Source organism: Monodelphis domestica, chromosome 2 (genome assembly GCF_027887165.1).
Source record: "Monodelphis domestica isolate mMonDom1 chromosome 2, mMonDom1.pri, whole genome shotgun sequence".
In the NCBI taxonomy this organism is placed as follows: Eukaryota; Metazoa; Chordata; class Mammalia; order Didelphimorphia; family Didelphidae; genus Monodelphis; species Monodelphis domestica.
The window spans coordinates 261,101,939-261,121,416 of record NC_077228.1 but is presented as its reverse complement, the minus strand read 5'-3'; the positions used below and the strand labels follow the sequence as shown (position 1 = coordinate 261,121,416).

General features: G+C 40.2%; 1 protein-coding gene across 3 annotated transcripts in view; it reads left to right on the top strand.

Annotated features, from left to right (window-relative positions):
* The window catches only part of AGFG2 (ArfGAP with FG repeats 2), a 66,175-nt gene that overhangs the window by 4,196 nt on the left and 42,501 nt on the right, over positions 1-19,478 (top strand). For all 3 annotated transcript variants that reach the window (XM_007483305.2, XM_007483306.2, XM_016430861.2), the window contains exon 2: positions 13,077-13,170. In XM_007483305.2, coding sequence (XP_007483367.2) covers positions 13,077-13,170 — 94 coding nt within the window. The remainder of the gene's footprint in view (positions 1-13,076; positions 13,171-19,478) is intronic.

Sequence of the window (19,478 nt, the reverse complement as noted above, 5' to 3'; positions counted from 1 at the left end):
GATGAGAGTAGTTATACTTTACTAGACAGGAGAAACCTGGATCCAAGCTGAACTGGAGTGGACTTGAGATTGGAAGGGAGAGAGGCATGGTGGAAACTTGAGGGAGAGGTTGTAAGCATTCTAGGGCAAGGCTAAATTTGAGACTAAATCTCCTTTTGAGCCTGGAATAGAATGAATTGACAGCTTTTTAAAGGAGATGTACCAAGTTCCAATTATGTATGGTTGGGAGAAAGGAAAGAAAACAATGCTGAACAAGGAATGTTTATTGAAAGTTAAGTCAAGTTGTATTTGCATACAGAGAGTGGAGCCAAGTGGCATGTCAATTAAAATCAGCTCATATCTTTAACCCTTGTCACTCCTCCCTCACCCCCCCCCCCCCCATGCCAGGAAGGTAGCCATTGAAGAAAAGTGGAATATGGGTGGCCATGGGGTGGACTGGAAGAGGTTCTAAATAAAGCAAGAATAATAAAAAGCATTTTAAGGTACCTGCCTGAGTCACTGCCTGAAAGTACAGCTTGGTCCAGGGAAGGGAGAATTTGGTTTTGCTTTAAAAAGCTGTGATATTTCATTGTGCCATGTGCCAGATTTTAAAATCCACCAGCCCTATTTTTAGGGATACAAAATGTTGAGTAAAGGATAGTATTGTATCACTAGAACTTCTAGCAGAATAGTTGGATTGGCATCCCTGGCAAGGTTGACCTTCCAATTGATGGGTCCCAAAACAATTTACCTAGAGCATTGAGGGGGAAAATATGATCAAATATATCTGAATTTTTGAGATGAGGTTAATTTGAACATCTGTTTTGTTTTCCTGATTGGAAATGTTTTTTCAGCTGTGGCACAGACTTAGCAAATTGAGGTAATAGTGGAATGTCGAGGAGGGAAGCATTTTTATATAGTATCTACTATGTGCCAGGCACTATATTTAATAAATTTTACAAATATCTAATTTTTAACCTTTCAACAACAGTGGGAAGTAGGTACCATCATTATCCCTATTTTACAGTTGAGAAAACTGAGGCAAACAGACATTAAATAACTTTCTCAGGGTCACATAGTTAATAATTAAGTCAGATTTGAATTCAGGCTTTACAGGCTTCAGACTCATTGCTCTTCCACTGTGCTGATTCTGGTTTAGTAGCCAGAGAGAGAAGGTACTGGTGTTGGCTGTTTCTAAATTTATAGGTATGTTGACACAATTGTCAGTCTTGAGCCTGACCTCCTTTTTAATTCTTTTTTTCTCTCCAGCCCCACCTGCTAAGCCTAATTTTTATATTCTAGATGTAGAGTCCATTTCTGTCCCTCCTAGTAAACATTTTGGTGGAGGGTTTATTTTTTAGCCAATCCCATTAGAATAAATCTGCCACTGAGATCTGTGATGGGGCAAGAAAAGTACTCCAAGGAAAAGTAAGGTATTTGGGTGATAGTGGGGCCTGAGTTGTCCTAATAGAGTCATAGAGTATCAGCAGTAGAAGGAGGATTTAGATATAATCCAGGAGGCCAACTCCCTTTTTTCTCTTATTCTGGTTGCATCTCCCTTTGTAGTGGGGAATTTTTCTGGAGGATGGACTTATGACTGCCTTCCCAGGGGAGGGATAGCTATGGGTTTCTTCCCTTGATTATGCAGTTTCCTTAACTCTGCCAATCTGATAGCTTGTGATTTGGGTAAAGGAAAAATGTGCTCTTGCCTGTCTGACTTAACCAGGTAGGTCTAAGGGCAATGGTGCTCAACCCTTATCAGTTACTAATTCACTTGGTTTCACAGAAATGCAGTCTAGTATAATGCATATTTTGTTGGAGTTAGGAAGGATCAGGAGTCTTGGGTTTGAATCTCATAACCTTTTTGAACTTAAAGCATCTCTTCAAGACAGGTTGATGTACCTGGAAGATGTCTGGAGTACCAGTCTCTTTTCAACTTACTCATGAATTTGTTCTTCCATTATCAGACAGCTGGTTGTGATCAAGGGAGTTCTGGACTTGGCTTCTGAAGCTAAGTACCACCAAGTCATTTTTAAATCTTAGATGAGGCCTACATTTTTTTGCATCTTTGTCCATCTGTTTTCGTCTTGCTATTTCCATCAACACTAGTAATGATATTTGGTTCAAAGAGTTTTAACATCTGGAAGAAACCTCAGAGGCCATCTTAATTAATACAACCACTACCTGACCAATCCTTTTAGTATTCCTGAAGACATTTACAGTCCTCCAAACACTCCTGCTTTTTTACCTCTTCTTGAAGACCTTCAGCGTTAGGAAACCCATTCTTTCCAGAAGTAGCGCATTTAGTTCACATTTGAGAGTTCCAGTTAGGAATTTTTTTCCTTACATCAAATATAATCTGCCCAATATAAGGAAAGGTTTGGCAAAAGCACATTGGTTTTGTTGAAGAAAAGGCATAAATAATTATCTATAAAATGTGCATTGCATATATTTTCAGACTTTTTCAATAAATTGATTAGTTATTGATTTTCCCCCTCCTTTGTTTTTTATCTTTAAACATGCTATTTGTTATATAGGATGACTCTCCAAGAGTTAGAGGGGCATGATAGTGGAGGAAATTTTGGTGATGTTAAGAAACCAAACAGATCAATAAAAACTTATTTTAAAATTTGTTTAAAAGACATGACTAAAGGGGAAGGCAAAAAAGAATTGGAATTGAGTTTACAGACTGAGATGCTTATGTTTTTTCCAAAAATGATATATCTCTCTTGTTCATTCTTGCTTTTGAGGCTAGAAAAATAAAGGCAGAGGCTAAATTTAGGTTAATTCTTTTTTTTTTTAAACCCTTACCTTCCATCTTGGAGTCAATATTCTGTCTTGGCTCCAAGGCAGAAGAGTGGTAAGGGCTAGGCAATGGGGGGCAAGTGACTTGCCCAGGGTCACACAGCTGGAAATTGTCCGAGGCCAGATTGGAATCCAGGACCTCCCGCCTGTAGGCCTGGATCTCAATCCACTGAGCTACCCAGCTGCCCCCTAATTTAGGTTAGTTCTAAGTGAAAATGTACCATGGATTAAGTAATATTGAATCAGAAACCACATTATCAGAGGAGACTGAATTCTTGCTCTAGGTGATGTAGACTCCTAAGATGTAGACTCAGACACACATATTTTCAGACATAACCAACATAGGGTTTGATTTTGTTGAACTCTGCATGCTGGTTACAAGGGTTTGTTTGTTTTTTTCTTTTTCTGGTTGGGGCTGTTGGGGTCAGAGGAGGGTGACAGAGAAGATGTCTCAAAAATGAAAAGAAGGCCATTGTAACTTTTTGGCCAGAAAGAATCACATAGAGAAGCCAGGCAACTTTAATAGTTAAATGTATTATATATTCATCAGGAAAAACAAATGGATATAATAGAGATTCATGTACAAAACACACAAAAAAGATAGGTGCTGGCCTAGTTAGCTGCAATTTTGTCAAGATATCCCTTTCCCAACTTTGAGTTTGATTCTAAAGTGATCCTCCCTTTTCCCAGAAGCAATTGGAGTGTTTCTTAGGATCCCAGAGTCCAAAGACAAAGACTATCAGTGCTACAAATCTGGAACAAATGAAAGAATTAGAGGAACTGGCTAAAGCTGGCTTTTTCCATTGTTGATCAGGTACTACCTTGATTGAATTAGCAGGTTGAGTGCATTTTATTAGTCAGGGCAGAAGCAAAATATGGACAGGCTTGACTCTGGAGGAGAGGGGTTAAGAAAGGAGTTGCTAAGATAGGAAGGATATATAGTTATTTCCCCTAAAAGTTTGTGAAAACAATTCCTAGTGCTGATGTATGTTGCTATTTATGTAAAAGGCTAACAAAGAGGACCTCAAATATAATATGCCATTTGCTAATTCAGATACAAATTAGCCTGACATTTGAAGTAGAGTGAATGCGGCTCAGCAGAAATAAGAGGAAAGGAAGGAAGGGGAAAAGATCGGTATTATATACCTTCTAGGTGCCAGGCACTGCACTAAGTACATTACAGATAGTTCTTTTGATCCCCAAAACAATACTGAGATGTAGGTGTTGCTATTAATTCCCATTTTAAATGTTGAGCAAATTGAGACAGGTAGGTTGTAACTTATTCAGGGTTACACAGCTGTGTCAGAAGTGGGATTTGAACTTAGATCTTTTTGAGACTAGGCCTAGTGTTGCCACCTAGGCTGGTTTTCCATGATCTTTGATGTTTGTGCAGTTCTTTGGAGATGGAGCATTATAATATATAGAAAGGACATTGGCAAATTGGAGCATAATAGGATGGTGTGAGGAATTCTGATTCTGCCATATGAGGATCTGTTGAAGGAGCTAGAGATGTTTAGCTTCATTAAATTGTTTAGAAGAAAAGACTTAGGGTTGTTGGATGTGAGGGTTTTGACTTTGCTTGACCTCTGAGAGCAAAACCAGAACTAATGAGTAGAATTTAGGAAAAGACAAGTTTTAGTGAAATATAAAGCAGAATCACCAAATAATTAGGGCTATCCAACTCTGGAACGAACTGCCTTGAGAAATACGGTATTCATTCCTGCTTTGAGTGGTAGATTAAATGGATTGAGGTTCTTGTCTTATATAATTGTATAAAGGGCTCAGTAATCCTGGATTTCTTTATGTACAGCCCCCTTTTTTTAAACCTTTAGCATTGTCACATAAGTATAAATTCCAAGGCAGAAGAGTGGTAAGGGCTAGGCAATAGGGGCTAAGTGAATTCCCTGGGGTCCACAGCTAGGAAGTGTCTAAAGCCACATTCGAACCCAGGACCTCCTGTCTCTAGGGCTGACCCTCAATCTACCAAGCCACTCAGCTGGCTTCTTGTTAGAAAGAATAGCTGAGATGAGGTAACTGAGATACCAAAGGTTTAGGATCTTAGGTCCTAGAACTAGAAGGATCTCCCATATAGGAGGTTAATTGATTTGCCCATAATTGACCCCAGGTCATTTGATTCCAAGACTATATCCTAATCTGTTTCATTAAGGAAGAAACTTGTGTGATAGCAGTGTTCAGGATGAGGAACTGGTAAAACTGGCCTTGTTAGTATGACATCCATTTGAAAAGGACTTCATTGGCCATCCAATCTAACCTATGAAATATTTATTATATGTTAGGCATTGTTCTAGGTGTTGGAGATACAAAGACAAAAATGAAAGTATATATTTGCCCTCTAGGAGCTTACATTCTATCAGAGAAAACTTGTAGACATGTAAGTATATATTTTCAGTGGTGAGGCAATAGCAGCTGGGGGGAATCAGGAAGTTTTTTGGTTTTTTTTTTGGCGAGGTGGCATTTGAGAGCTGAGCTTTGTAGGAAATTGATGGGCTTCTAAGAGGCACTGGTGAGGAGGAAAAAGCATTCCAAGCTGGGGGTCTTCCTATGCAAAGTTACCCATATTTAATAGCAGTCTTTACCGTAACATACCTGACATTTTCATCTAGCCTCTGCTTAAAGACCTCCAAGGAGGAAGAATTTATTACTTCCCAGAGCAGCTACTTTGGCTCAGCTTTAAGTTTCCCTGACATCAAGCTTAAATTTTCCTCTGTACAACATCCACCTGGTTCCTGGTTCTTCTTTCTCTAGCTAAATAAAACACGTCTTAAACTCTCTTCTATTCAAATACTTGAATATAGTTATCTCCCCTACCCCCACCCCAAGCTCTTCTCCAGGTTAAATATTTCTAGTTTCTTAGCTGTTCTCAACATGGACACAAGACCCTATGCCAGTGATGACTGACCTATGGCATGTGTGCCAAAGATGGAACACAGAGAGCTCTCTGTGGGCACTCAGCTGCCCTCACCACATTCCCTCCCCCCAGTTTGTTACTAGAAAGGTAGAGGGACTCTGGTGGAGCTGCTCCCCTCCCTCTCACTACTGTACCTGATGACATTTTTTTCACATCTCCCACCTCTCTACCCAGCAATCCAGTGGGAATGCTTTTCCCTTCCCTTGTAAGGAGGGACACATCAGTGGTCTGTGGGAGAGGGGACCAGCAGGGCACTTGGTCTGGGAGGTCGGGGAAGGGCCTATCACTCCTTCACTGAAAGGCTTGCCATCACTGCCCTACACCGTCTTGGTTGCCTTCCTTTGAGCAAGATCCTATATAAGTCCTTAAACTGTCTGTCAGAACTGAATATGACCTTCTAGAAATGGTCTGACCATAGCAGAGTGCTTTGGGACTATTACCCCCTTATTCCCAGAAGCTGTGGCTTTCTTAATGGATCCCAATACCAAATTAGCCTCTTTAGCTGCCATATCGTACTACTGACTCATACTAAGCTTGCAGTCCATTAAAATTCAGCTTTTTTTTCCCCCAGTCAAATTGCCTACCCCCTTTCCATACTTGTGAGTCTGTTTGCTTTAACCCAAATGGAAGACCTTATATACTTTTACATATCCTAAGTTTCCTCCCTGTATCCCTCATCCTCTTGAAAGCTATACAAAACAAAAGGAGGGAAAAGATAGTGTACCATCCTAAATCTGCCATATGCAGTGCTTCTCATCCTTGGACCCATCTCTGCAAGGGGAAGTATCTTCTCAGATCTCTGAGGCCTGACTTGTTCCTTATAATTTCACTAATTCCCCGTTTCAATTTAATCTTAGTCCAGCACAGGGAGATTGCACATCAGTGGAGAGAATGCTAGCTTTGGAGCTAGGAAGACCTGGGGTTGAATCCTCTGAAAACACTGCTGCCCATGACCCTGGGAAAGTCATTTAAATATTTTTCAGTATTCAAGACAACTCTCTAAGACTATAAATTATAAAGAAATTTGTGACCTGGTTTGGTACAGGAAGTTTCCTTTCCTGGCAGTTTCCGGAACCCAGAATGAATGAATGAAATCCCATTGGTCAAGTCCCTATCACTAAATTCAGCATAATGCTCTAGCCAGTCAAAATCTCTTTGAATTATTTAATCAATTGTTTTAGTAGTAGTTAACCCTTCTCTCCCAGTTATGTCATCTATACCTTTAAACATTAAAAGCCAAGCTCAGATCTGATAGGACACTACTAGAGTGCCAACGTATGCCCTTCTGCCAAGTTGCTTTTAAACAGTAGCAAGTAAGTGGCAAAGTGGGCAGAGCTGCAGGTTGGGAGCCAGGAAGATTTGAGTTCAAATCTAGCTTCAGAAACTAGTTGTATCACTATGGATAAATCACTTAATCTCATGTTTGCTTCAATTAAAATGGGAATAATAATAGTAACTACCTCTCAGAATTGTTGTGAAGACAAAATGACAGTATTTGTAAGCTGTTTTGCAAAAAAAGAGCTTTATAAATGCGAGTATTATTATTAGCAACTACTTTTTGAGACCATTCAGCTACTTCCAAGTCCTCCTGATTTTATTGTCATATAATTTACACCTCTCTCTTTTCTGGAATAGCATGACATACTTTATTAAATGTTTGCTAAAATCTAGTTAAACTAAAAACTGTCTAGGACTCCCTTGAGCTACCCAGTCAGTTGACAGTTGACGATTAACTCTGTCAACAAAGGAAATTACTTTAGTTTTTCAGGACTTGTTCTTGATGAAGCTATACAGAATCTTTGTAATCTTTATTTCCTTTACTAGGTATTCATGAACTGTCTTAGAATTTTAGCAGAAATTGCAAAGTTCAGTGGCCTCTGGTTCACAGATTCTGTTCTTTTCCTTTTTTTCTGAAAGTTCTGGGTTTTTGCTCTTCTCATTCTTTCTAGGAAGTCAGTTATCTACCAAACCAATTAAATTCAGTAAATATTTTTCTAGTGCCTACTATAGATAAGGCAGTGATTAATCCTAGGGCTGCAAAGATGAACAACAAAAATCCCTGGCCTCCTGGAGATTAGTTTATTTGGATGGATAAGGCTGTACACAAATAAACATAATGGGAGGGATAAAGGAGAGAGGGTAAAATGTTTTTGGGAACTAGGAGGGAATGAAGAGAAAAGTGGAGTCAAGAACAATCCCGGGGAGTGGGGAGATTTGTTGGTCTTGAGGGAAGAGTGGAGGATTGTTAGTGAGGTCTGGGAAGACTTCAGGGAGGAAAGGTGGCTTCTGAGCTTATGCTGGGAGGAGCATTTTAACAAGAAGGAAGAGAAAGGCATTTGGGAGAAGACTTATGATAACTTGTGGAGGTGGGGAATAACAGGTTCAGAAAGGACTACCCTAATTCAAGTTGTCTAAGCCTTCTTGGAATTCAGGTTTTCTAACCAAGCCTTGTTTTTGGTGCTGAATAATGTATTTGTATAGTGTTCTCTATATTTTCTAACACTGTGTGCTGTTTTATGGACAGCAAAGGTCAAACAGTCTTTGCCAAGGAGCCCTAGGAATATCTTGTTTGATCAGACTCACTTAAACTAACACACTTAGGACTTTTTTCATTCACTTTGGCATCTTTTCCTTTGCTGCCACTCCCTCCCAAAACAGCTGCCACTCCAAAACCTCAGTGTATGCCTGGCCAGGGGATTCATGGTTCTTGGTATACTTTTTGCTGAAGCTAGATTTTCACCTAAGCAAGAAAACACATTTCCTTGCTCTGCCAGACTGCCAATAGCCCCATATTGTTCGTACCAGTAGCTTCTCTGTGATGTGTTTATTAATGCTAAGAAAGCAGAAAATCTAAAAAAAAATTTTTTTTTACTTTGTATTTCTTTTCCTTCTTCCTCCCATGTGGAAATTAGACTCATTCAAGACAAGCTGTCATTGCCTAACTGAATGGTTCAGATGGACTTCTGGAGCTTCCTTCTTGTAAACTCCTAGAGCCAGTCTTAATACATTTGTGTATTTTTCCTTCCACCTAGCACAAAGCTTCATAGGCAGTGGACAATCAGATTGTTGCTAAATGAAGGGTAAAAGGTAAAGTACAAGGAAGGGACCTTGGGAGAAAAGATGAAGCTATAAAAGCAGATTAAATCATAAGGTTAAAAAGTATATTGAATTTTGGAACATTTCTGTTGAGCTTCATTCTGGTCTAAGGAAAAAAAATCATAACCAAAATAATCATCATAATAGTTGACATGTCAGCTCTAAGGTTTAAGGTTTAGGAGTAACATGGTGAGCTAGATTCTACAGGTGTTATTAGTTCCATTCTCATTTTTCCGGCGAGTATCAGAGGTAGGATTTGACCCCTCCTGACTTCCAAGTCCAGCATTCTTTCCATTCTTGAGAGGAAGAGACTTGATGAAAAGATAAAAAGCAAGAGAAAAAAAGCCTGGGGAGGCCATGCTACTTAGGAACAATTTACCACCCAGGTGGACCAGAGGAGAGGAAACTAGAGCATTCCTGAAATGTGATCTATGGACCAAAGAATTGTGGCTTCTCAGTATCCCATAGAAGCCAGATTCTCTGCTGACTCTTATCCTTCCTGGGTATGTTTGAGAACTTTCTCTTGGAAGCCTGAGCTTTATGTTTTTGGGTAGTTCTATACCATAACTGAACTGTTGTAACCCTAACCTGTAACCATAGATCTGTTCTCCTCAATTAGCACCTGTTCACTGGGGGCAGAATCCCAGGAAAAAATGCAGTTATTTGTCTGGTCTTTCTGTGTTCACTCTGTTCTGTGTCATCTATTCTCCCACCCCCACAGCCTTCACTTACATTCATAAACAGTGCTGTTTTTCCAAACTTGACGATGACACCTTTTTTCCTCGGTGTATATCCCTATCTCCCTCTTTTGTGAAATTTTACTTTCCATTTGGAAACTAAGGTTTCCAAGGATTCCCTTGGAGTCAGGAAAATCCAAGAGGGTTTTATATGAAACTGTGAATCTTTCATTTTTCTTGCTTTACTAAAAATGTATTTTAAATTTTGTAATAAATGTTTTTAATATATATATAAAAGTCCATTTTTTCTCTTCCTCCCTTTGTTTTGCAAGGAACATTAACTATGAACTAGTATAGTTAATTTCTTTATTAAAATCTTGATTTGGCCAAATTTTTCCTTATTTCTTATTTTTTATTTCTATTATGTATTTTGCTATTGTATCATTTTTATTTCCCAATATTTCCCCCATCTAGAGAGACAAATCTTAAAACAAAGAGTAAAAAATTGGGGAGGAAAATGCAGTTCAACCAGCTAACCACTATATCAACAGTCCTTTTTTCCAGATTCTCTTACTCCAGTCCCTTTCCCACCATTGAGAAATCAAGCAATCACACATCATGATGTGAAGTCATGTATTTCTGTATTAGCTATGTTGTAAAAAAAAAAAAGACAAGACAAATAAAAATAAAGTTATAAAAAATAGCATGCTTCTATCTGCTTTCCAGAGTTCATCAGTTCTTTAGAGGTGGATTGTATTTTTCATCCTGAGCCCTTTTACTATTGTGGATCATTATAATGTTCATATTAGTTAAATCTTTTCTCATTTGCATATCAGTACAGTCTTGACCATATGTGGGGTGTTCCTTACGTTAGGAAGGTGAATTGATTTGCATGTCTGTTTAGTTTCAAATGTTTGGCCAAGTGTTTTGGGATTCAAAAGCTTTTTTTTTTTTTTTACATTCTGTCATCTGAGATTATTTCTCTAACTTATTCTTTTCCCCCCATTTTATTTTATTTTGAGGGAAATTTTTATTTAATTAGTTAATTTAGAATATTTTTCTATGGTTACATGATTCATGTTCTTTCCCTCCCCTACCCCAACCCCCTCAAGTAGCTGATGCACAATTCCACTGGGTTTTCATGTGTATTGATCAAGACCTATTTCCATATTATTGATATTTGTACTAGGGGTGATCATTTAGAGTCTATATCCCCAATCATATTCCCATCAACCCATATGATCAAGCAATTGTTTTTCTTCTGTGTTTCTATTCCCACAGTTCTTCCTCTGAATGTGGATAGCATTCTTTCTCACAAGTCCCTCTGAATTGTTCTGGATTATTGATTGCATTGCTACTAGTAGAGAAGTCCATTACATTCGATTGTACCACAGTGTATCAGTCTCTGTGTACAATATTCTCCTGGTTCTGCTCCTTTCACTCTGCATCAATTCCTGGAGGTTGTTCTAGTTAACATGGAATTCCTCCAGTTCATTCTTTCTTTGAGCACAAAGAAATTCCATCACCAACATATACCACAATTTGTTTAGTCATTCCCCAATTGAAGGGCATCCCCTCATTTTCCAATTTTTTTGCCACTGCAAAGAGCACAGCTATGAGTATTCTTGTACATGTATTTTTCCTTATTAACTCTTTGGGGTACAAACCCAGCAGTGCTATGGCTGGATCAAAGGGCAGATAGTCTTTTAAAGCCCTTTGGGCATTGTTCCAAATTGCCTTCCAGAATAGTTGGATCAATTTACAATTCCACCAGCAATGTATGAATGTCCCAATTTTGCCACATCCCCTCCAACATTTATTACTTTACTTTGCTGTCATATTAGCCAATCTGCTAGGTGTGAGGGATACCTCAAAGTTGCTTTGATTTGCATTTCTCTGATTACAATAGATTTAGAACACTTTTTCATGTGTTTATTGATAGTTTTGATTTCTTTATCTGAAAATTGCCTTTTCATGTCCCTTGCCCATTTATCAACTGGGGAATGGCTTGACTTCTTGTATAATTGATTTAGCTCCTTATAAATCTTGATTTGAGTAATTAGACCTTTGTCAGGGGGTTTTGTTATAAAGATTTTTTCCCAATTTGTTGGTTTCCTTCTAATTTTGGTTGCATTGGTTTTGTTTGTATAAAATCTTTTTAATTTAATGTAATCAAAATTATGTATTTTTACATTTTGTAATTTTTTTCTAACTCTTGCTTGGTCTTAAAATCTTTCCTTTTCTAAAGATCTGACAAGTATACAATTCTGTGTTCACCTAATTTACTTAATAGTTTCCTTTTTTATATTTAAATCATTCACCCATTCTGAGTTGATCTCTCCCATACGGTTTTCCAATTTTCCCAGCAGTTTTTGTCAAATAGTGGATTTTTTGTCCCAAAATCTGGGTTCTTTGGGTTTATCATAGACTGTCTTGCTGAGGTCACTTACCTCAAGTCTATTCCACTGAACTTCCCTCCTGTCTCTTAGCCAGTACCATATTATTTTGATGACCACTGTTTTATAGTACAGTTTAAGATCTGGTACTGCTAGGCCACCTTCCTTCACATTTTTTTTTCATTATTTCCCTTGATATTCTTGATCTTTTGTTCTTCCAAATGAACTTTGTTATGGTCTCTAACTTATTTTTGTCTCTTAGTCACCTCTATGCTCTGGGAGTAGAGTAGATAGAAGGAAAATTTTCTTTTACTCTAAAGAAAGTAATAGTTCATTCTTTGCCCTTAGGGACTAATTTTGTTCTAATGTATTATCAGGCTAACAGTTTTAAAATAGGACTTGTAGGAGGGTGTGAGAGAACTCCTGTGTCTTTCCTGTTAGAGCATTTCCCCCTAGGAGAACTGGTTTTTTGGCCTTGAGAAAATACCATTCCATCAGCCATGTAGTCACCACAGGGCTCCTTTGACCATAGTTCAACTCCTGGGAGTAAACAGCACATAGCAGTTATGTAAGCATTTCAGGTAAAATCATGGTTCTAGCTTCCTATAGGCCTCAAAAGGCTTTTAGATTTTGCTGGCTTAGAATTGGTTCCCTAGTGCTTCATAGTAAGATCTAGTAATGAAGGAGGCTAGTAAAAGACTACCTGCTTACTGTGAGGACTGGGGAAAGTAGAAATTGGGGAAGGGCAGAGAAAAACCCTATAAGCTTCCATGTTTGTTGCCAAATCAACTATTTCAGGAGTAGACCCAATACTGCCATCGGAATATGCTTTTGCCCTCTAGGTTTTACTTCAGATCAGAAAAATGGAATTTGGTTGTCCAAGTTCCCAGAAGTATTCCATAGTTTATCAACTTCTTACCAACCAGAGCTTACCAATTTACCAACAGGTCAGCCAGACTGAACAAAAGGGATAAGCAGATTCTCCTCTTTGGTGGGACAGATTCACAGATGTTCTTGAATATTCTTTTCTAAACTTCTTCCTGGCTCTCACTGGAAGTCTTCCAAATCTTCTTCCTTCCCTCTCTCCTTCCCTTTCTTCATTAATTAACATTTTTACCCTTTTCCCCCTCCTCTCCCTGTAAGCAGCCTGGCAGTGTTAACCACAGTATACTTCTCTTGCTTTTCTTCACATAGGAGAGGCCTAAATCCCCCTCACCGAGTCAAATCCATCTCCATGACAACCTTTACTGAGCCTGAAGTGATGTTTCTTCAATCTCGTGGAAATGAGGTGAGGTGCTCACAGATAAATTTGTTAGAAGGACTTGGTTTTACCTGAAGCCTGTTACAAAGGGTTTCAGTGTTTTTGGACTTAGGACATTTTTTTTCTTGTCTTTTTTGGGGGGGGAGAACAATTTTTTTTATTTCTGAATTTAAAAAACAACAAAAAAAGAGTATTTCTATGCATAAAGCTCAATGCAAAAAGATGATTTAATATGAAACTGAGAGTCTCCATTTCAAACTACTTGCTTTAAAAAAAATGAAATCTGCTTGTTGCTTTCAAGACTGCCTTTCTTAACTATAATTCTTGTAGGCTTTCTTCTCTTTTATGTGTTAAAAAAACAATAAAACCCACCTTACTTCCTGTCTTAGTAACAATTCTAAGACAGAAGGGAAAAGGCTAGGCAAATAGGGTTAAATGACTTGCTTAGGATTACACAGCTAGGAATTGTCTGAGGCCACATTTGAACACGTCTTCCCAACTCCAGGCCTGGTACTCTATCCACTGTGCCACCTAGCTTCCCCACTTTTGTGCATTTCTAAACACAATTAAGTAACCCTTATTTTTTGGTATTATTATTGTCAGCCCTTCGCTCTGTAGGAATTAAATTTTAATGGTTTAACTAAAATATATGAAAATTATAAATAATATGGTAGTTGCCAATTTAAAGTATTATTGCTTACGTCAAAATGACTTTTAATAGCTTTTATTTACAAAAGAGGTGGAGAAAGAGAAAGTAGAGAACTACAGAAAGATAGAGAAGACATTTAGCCTACCTATTTTAAATATTGATTGCTCCTGTGCTCAACTCAGCCAGGACTTGTTGACCTTCAGCTGGGATTAAACTCTCTCCAGAAGACAGGAAAGGAAAGCCAGCTATTCACTCACCCAAGTTCCCTCTAAGAGGTAGGTCACGGTGATGACTCAAGCTGAAGATGACTCCTGAGGCTGACTTTCTTCTTGAAATTGTCTTTCTTCTTGAAGCTGACTTCCAGCCCCAGAAATTCAGGGCCTTTTATGGTTGCTTCTTGTTCCTTCCCCTCTTCAAAGGGGCCAATCATAGTTTCCAAATTGCCTAAATACTGCCCGGGGGGAAGGGGAGGGGGCAGTGTCTGTGGGATCCACTTCTCACCTTCTGGAGGGGTAAATTCTCATCAAAAAGGTTCACAGATTCCTAACTGATTGAGTTTCTAGGGTGTAAATTCTCTAAATGGTTTTTGAGCTCCTCCACCTAGTTTAAGCTTTTGTTGATTCAATCAAAAGTTAGGCAAAGGAGAGTTAATCCTGTCTTCACAATCTTGTAAGGTAAGTAGTAAGTAAGTAGGGGTACTTAAGTTATTGTTAATCAAAGTGTTAACTCCAACTAGGGAAAGAGAATAAAGGATTCTCTTTTTACAAGTATAAACTCAGAATAGACAAAGAGAACCAAGGATTTCCTTTCACACCTCTTACCTTTCTCCCTTACTCCTCAATTAACTAAAAGAAAGGTGAAAAAAAAATCCCTTATAAATAAGTATAGCCAAGCAAAACAAATCCACATAATGAGCATTTTCAAAAACATGTGTCTCTGAACCTTGTGAATATCACTTCTCTGCTGGGAAGTGTGAAACATGTTTCAACGTAACTTTCAACATAATTTTCTGAAGACATAGTCATTAATTTGAACAGAGGTCTATAGGTCTTTCAAAGTTAGTTTTCTTTAAAATGTAATTGTCTAAATTGTTCTTATGGTTCTGCACATATTTCTCTATCAATTCACGCTAACCAGAATTCTTTGGCATGATCTTTTGTTATTTTTTAAGGTACAATAATATTAAAATATATTTACATGCCACAGACCATCTAAAGTACCTCATTCATTTCTGATTCTTGGCTTACCTTTTTAAAATTCTCTTTTAGCTTCTAGATTTTTTTTTGCTTGTGATTATTCCATCTTCCTTCTTAACCCCCATCCCTTTCCCCTGTTCTCTTTTGAGTTTGATGTCTTCCTGCATCAAACTCATGTATATGGTCAACACTTTGCACATTTCAGATAAGAGTGAGTTATCTGATGCCCACTTCCTTTACCCCTTTTTTTGTTGTTTGTGTACTCTGCTTCTCAAGCAGCCAAGCTATTAGAGAACATACAGCTCATTCTAATTGCTAAAATAAATTTACTTTCCTAGATATCTCTGGATTCTTGTGTTTGTTTTTTTAAAGTCCTATTCAGCTCTAGTCTTTTCATTTGAAATCTAAGTCCTTTATTCCTTTCAGGATCTATTCTTTTCCCCGTAAGGTTATTCTTAGCTTGGGTAGAGTTCATTATTTTTTATCATAAACCTTCTGCCATTTATAATATTGTATTCCAAGATCTCTTACACTGAGAAGATTTCAGTATAATAGTTTTCAATCATATTTATATACTATATCTTGTTCATTTATTTCCTCAATTTGTGGGCCTCCCCTGATAGAATCCTATTCTTTGCTATCAAAAAAGCTTAATATTTTTTTATATATCTATTCAATCAGTAATCATTTATTAAATACCTACTATGACCTGGGTACTATGCTAGCCACTGAGAATACAAAAGAGAGGTAAAGACATCCTTAGACTTTGTTTTACTTAGAACTAATCCCTTTCTTAGGAGGGCACGACAAGCCCTCCATACCAGAGATACTACCCCTCCCTGAACACCCCATACACCCCAGAGAATAAGGGGTAGGCAACTGGAATTAAGTGACTTGCTCAGGGTCACCCAGCTAGGAAGTGTCTGAATCCAGATTTGAACCCAGGACCTCTCATCTCCAGTTGTAGCTCTCTATCCACTGAACCACCTAGCTGCCCTCTCCAGCCTCTGACCCCCACCTGACACCCAGCTCTCACTTGTGGCTCCCAGTAGCTGCTAGCATGCGGCAGAGGCCACACCCCAGGCAACGGCTTCGACAGGCTGGCTAAACTTTGTGAGGGAAGCCATCGGGTCGTCGACCCCTGATGAACCAAGGCTTTGCTCACCCAGCATGTGAAGACTGCTTTGGTGGAACAGGCGGAAGAAACCAATAAGAAGGTTCAACGGCGACCCAGCAAAGCACTGTGGAGTGCTTAGGGTGTGTTGGAGCACAAAAGACAACATGGCCATCCAATGCAGCTGAGGAAGTCTCCAGGTGTAATGACTTTTCATACCACTGGACCCAGCCTTCTAACGCCGAGAGAGTAGGACTGTCTCTGTGCATCGACTTTTCCACTTAAATCTCTGTCACACACAAGTATCTTTGTGCACACTCATCTATCCTAACCCTGTCCACCCTCTTCAAGACCTGTGGCGATGGGGGAGTGGCGACGCAACAGGTGGAGGTGACCACTGGCAGTTGTAGTCACGATCCTGCATGTAGACGGCCCATGGACCAGTGGTCGCTCGGCCCTGTAGGGCAGCAGGGACATTCGGCAGCATCCTGGGCGACTGAGTAGCCCTCTCTGGGACAGCACTGCTCACCCTAATCAAGGGAGGGGACTAGAAAAGGTGTCCCAAACATTGCCTGCCCTACAAACACCCGGTCAGCACACAGTGGCTGGTGGGTCATCCCTTTAAGCGGTCGAAATAGAAAACAAAATACAAAGAAATTCCTACTAGGAGCATGGAACATCAGAACATTACTTGATAGAGAGAATACCCCAAGACCTGAGAGAAGAACAGCTCTAATCGGTAAAGAACTGGCATGATATAACATCGACATCGCAGCATTAAGCGAAACATGCTTACCAGAAGAGGGATCACTCAGCGAACCCACCACTGGATACACCTTCTTCTGGAAAGGTAGAGCCTCAAATGAATACAGAATTCATGGTGTTGGCCTGGCTATCAAGACCAGTTTGCTCAAACAGCTGCCAGACTTGCCTGTGGGCATCAGTGAGAGGCTTGTGAAGATCCGTTTTCCTCTCAGCAAAGACCGGTATGCCACAATCATCAGCGCATACGCCCCAACACTGACCAGCACAGAGGAGACCATCAAGCAATTCTACTCTGACCTGAGTGCCGTCCTGCACTCAGTGCCAAAATGACAAGCTGATACTACTGGGAGACTTCAACACCCACATTGGCCAGGACCATGAAAGATGGAAAGGAGTGCTCGGCAAACACGGCGTGGGCAAAATGAACAACAACGGCCTACTGCTACTCAGCAAATGCTCAGAGTTCGAACTCACCATCACAAACACTGTGTTCAGAATGGCGAACAAATCTAAAACAACGTGGATGCACCCGCGATCAAAACAGTGGCATCTCATTGACTACATCATTGTATACCGGCGAGACATCCAGGATGTACAGATCACCAGAGCCATGAGAGGAGCTGAATGCTGGACAGACCACCGATTGGTTAGAGCGACTCTTCAAATGCGCATTGCGCCTCGCCATCCAAAATGCGCCCAGACAGTTCGCACATTTTACAATGTGAGTCTTAGAGATCCATCTTATTTGCAAACATTCCAGTCCTGCCTGGACGACAAGCTGTCTGCCAAGGGACCACTCACTGGAAGCTCAACCGAGAAATGGAACCAGTTCAGAGACGCAGTGAAGGAAACATCAAAGGCAGTCCTAGGCCCCAAGCAACGCAACGACCAGGACTGGTTCTACGAGAACAACACTGCTATTGAAGACCTATTGAGCAAAAAGAACAAAGCCTTTATGGAGTGGCAAAATAACCCAAACTCTGCTCCTAAAAAGGACAGATTCAAGTCTCTCCAAGCCACAGTGCAGTGTGAGATCAGGAAGATGCAAGACCTATGGTGGGAAAAAAGGCAGAAGAAATCCAGCTCTTTGCTGATACGAAAAACTACAAACGATTTTTCAGTGCCCTCAAGACTGTCTATGGGCCATTAAAACCCACCACCACTCCCTTGCTATCCTTTGACGGTGACACTCTCATAAAAGATAAAAAAGGCATCAGCAACAGGTGGAAAGAACACTTCAGTCAGCTTCTCAATTGACCTTCAGTCGACCAAAGCGCCCTTGACCAGATCCCCCAAAACCACACCATTGAACAACTTGACGTCCCTCCTTCAATAGAGGAAGTTCAAAAAGCCATTAAACAAATGAGTACAGGCAAGGCACCCAGTAAAGATGGGATCCCAACCGAGGTGTACAAGGCCTTAAATGGAAAGGCGCTCCAGGCATTCCACATAGCGCTGACCAGCATATGGGAAGAGGAAGACATGCCCCCAGAACTCAGAGATGCCTCCATCATAGCCCTATACAAGAACAAAGGCGCACGAGCAGCCTGTGACAACTACAGAGGCATCTCACTACTCTCCACTGCTGGAAAGATCCTCGCCCGTGTTATACTCAACAGACTTCCTGTCATCTGTTTCAGACCAGAACCTGCCTGGATCACAATGTGGTTTCTGACCAGATCGCAGCACCATCGACATGGTCTTCACGGTGAGGCAAATGCAGGAAAAATGCCTGCAGAACCTGAGTCTCTACATTGTCTTCATAGACCTGATGAAGGCGTTCGATACAGTGATCAGGGATGCATTGTGGGTGATCCTTAGCAAGCTCGGCTGCCCAGAAAATTTTGTCAAACTGATCCAACTCTTTCATGTCGACATGACGGGAAGTCCTATCTGGTGGAGAGACTTCTGATCGCTTCAACATCTCCAATGGCGTGAAACAAGGCTGTGTCCTCGCTCTGGTACTATTCAACCTATTTTTCACCCAAGTATTACGACATGCTGTGATGGATCTAGACTTGGGTGTCTACATCAAATACTGACTGGATGGCTCACTATTCGACCTTCACCGCCTGACTGCAAAAACAAAGACAACAGAGAGACTCATCCTGGAAGCTCTCATCCTGGAAGCTCTCTTAGCAGATGACTGCTCTCATGGCCTACCAAGAAAATCATCTCCAAACCATTGTGGACAGGTTCTCCACCGCAACAAAACTGTTTGGCCTGACTATCAGCCTCAGCAAAACAGAGGTGCTGTTCCAACCTGCACCAGGGAGGCCAGCTAACCAGCCATGCATTACAGTCGACGGCACACAGCTTTCTAACGTCAATACTTTCAAGTACCTGGGCAGCACCATCGCCAACGACGGGTCTCTAGACCACGAGATTAATGCCAGGATCCAAAAGGCCAGCTAGGCACTTGGGCAGCTGCACTGCAAAGTCCTCCAACACAGTGGTGTAAGCATTGCAACAAAGCTCAAAGTGTATAATGCAGTGGTCCTCAGCTTGCTCCTGTACGGTTGTGAGACATGGACATTGTACCGGAAGCACATGAAACAGCTGGAGCAATTCCACCAACGCTCTCTCCAGTCAATCATGAGGATCTGATGGC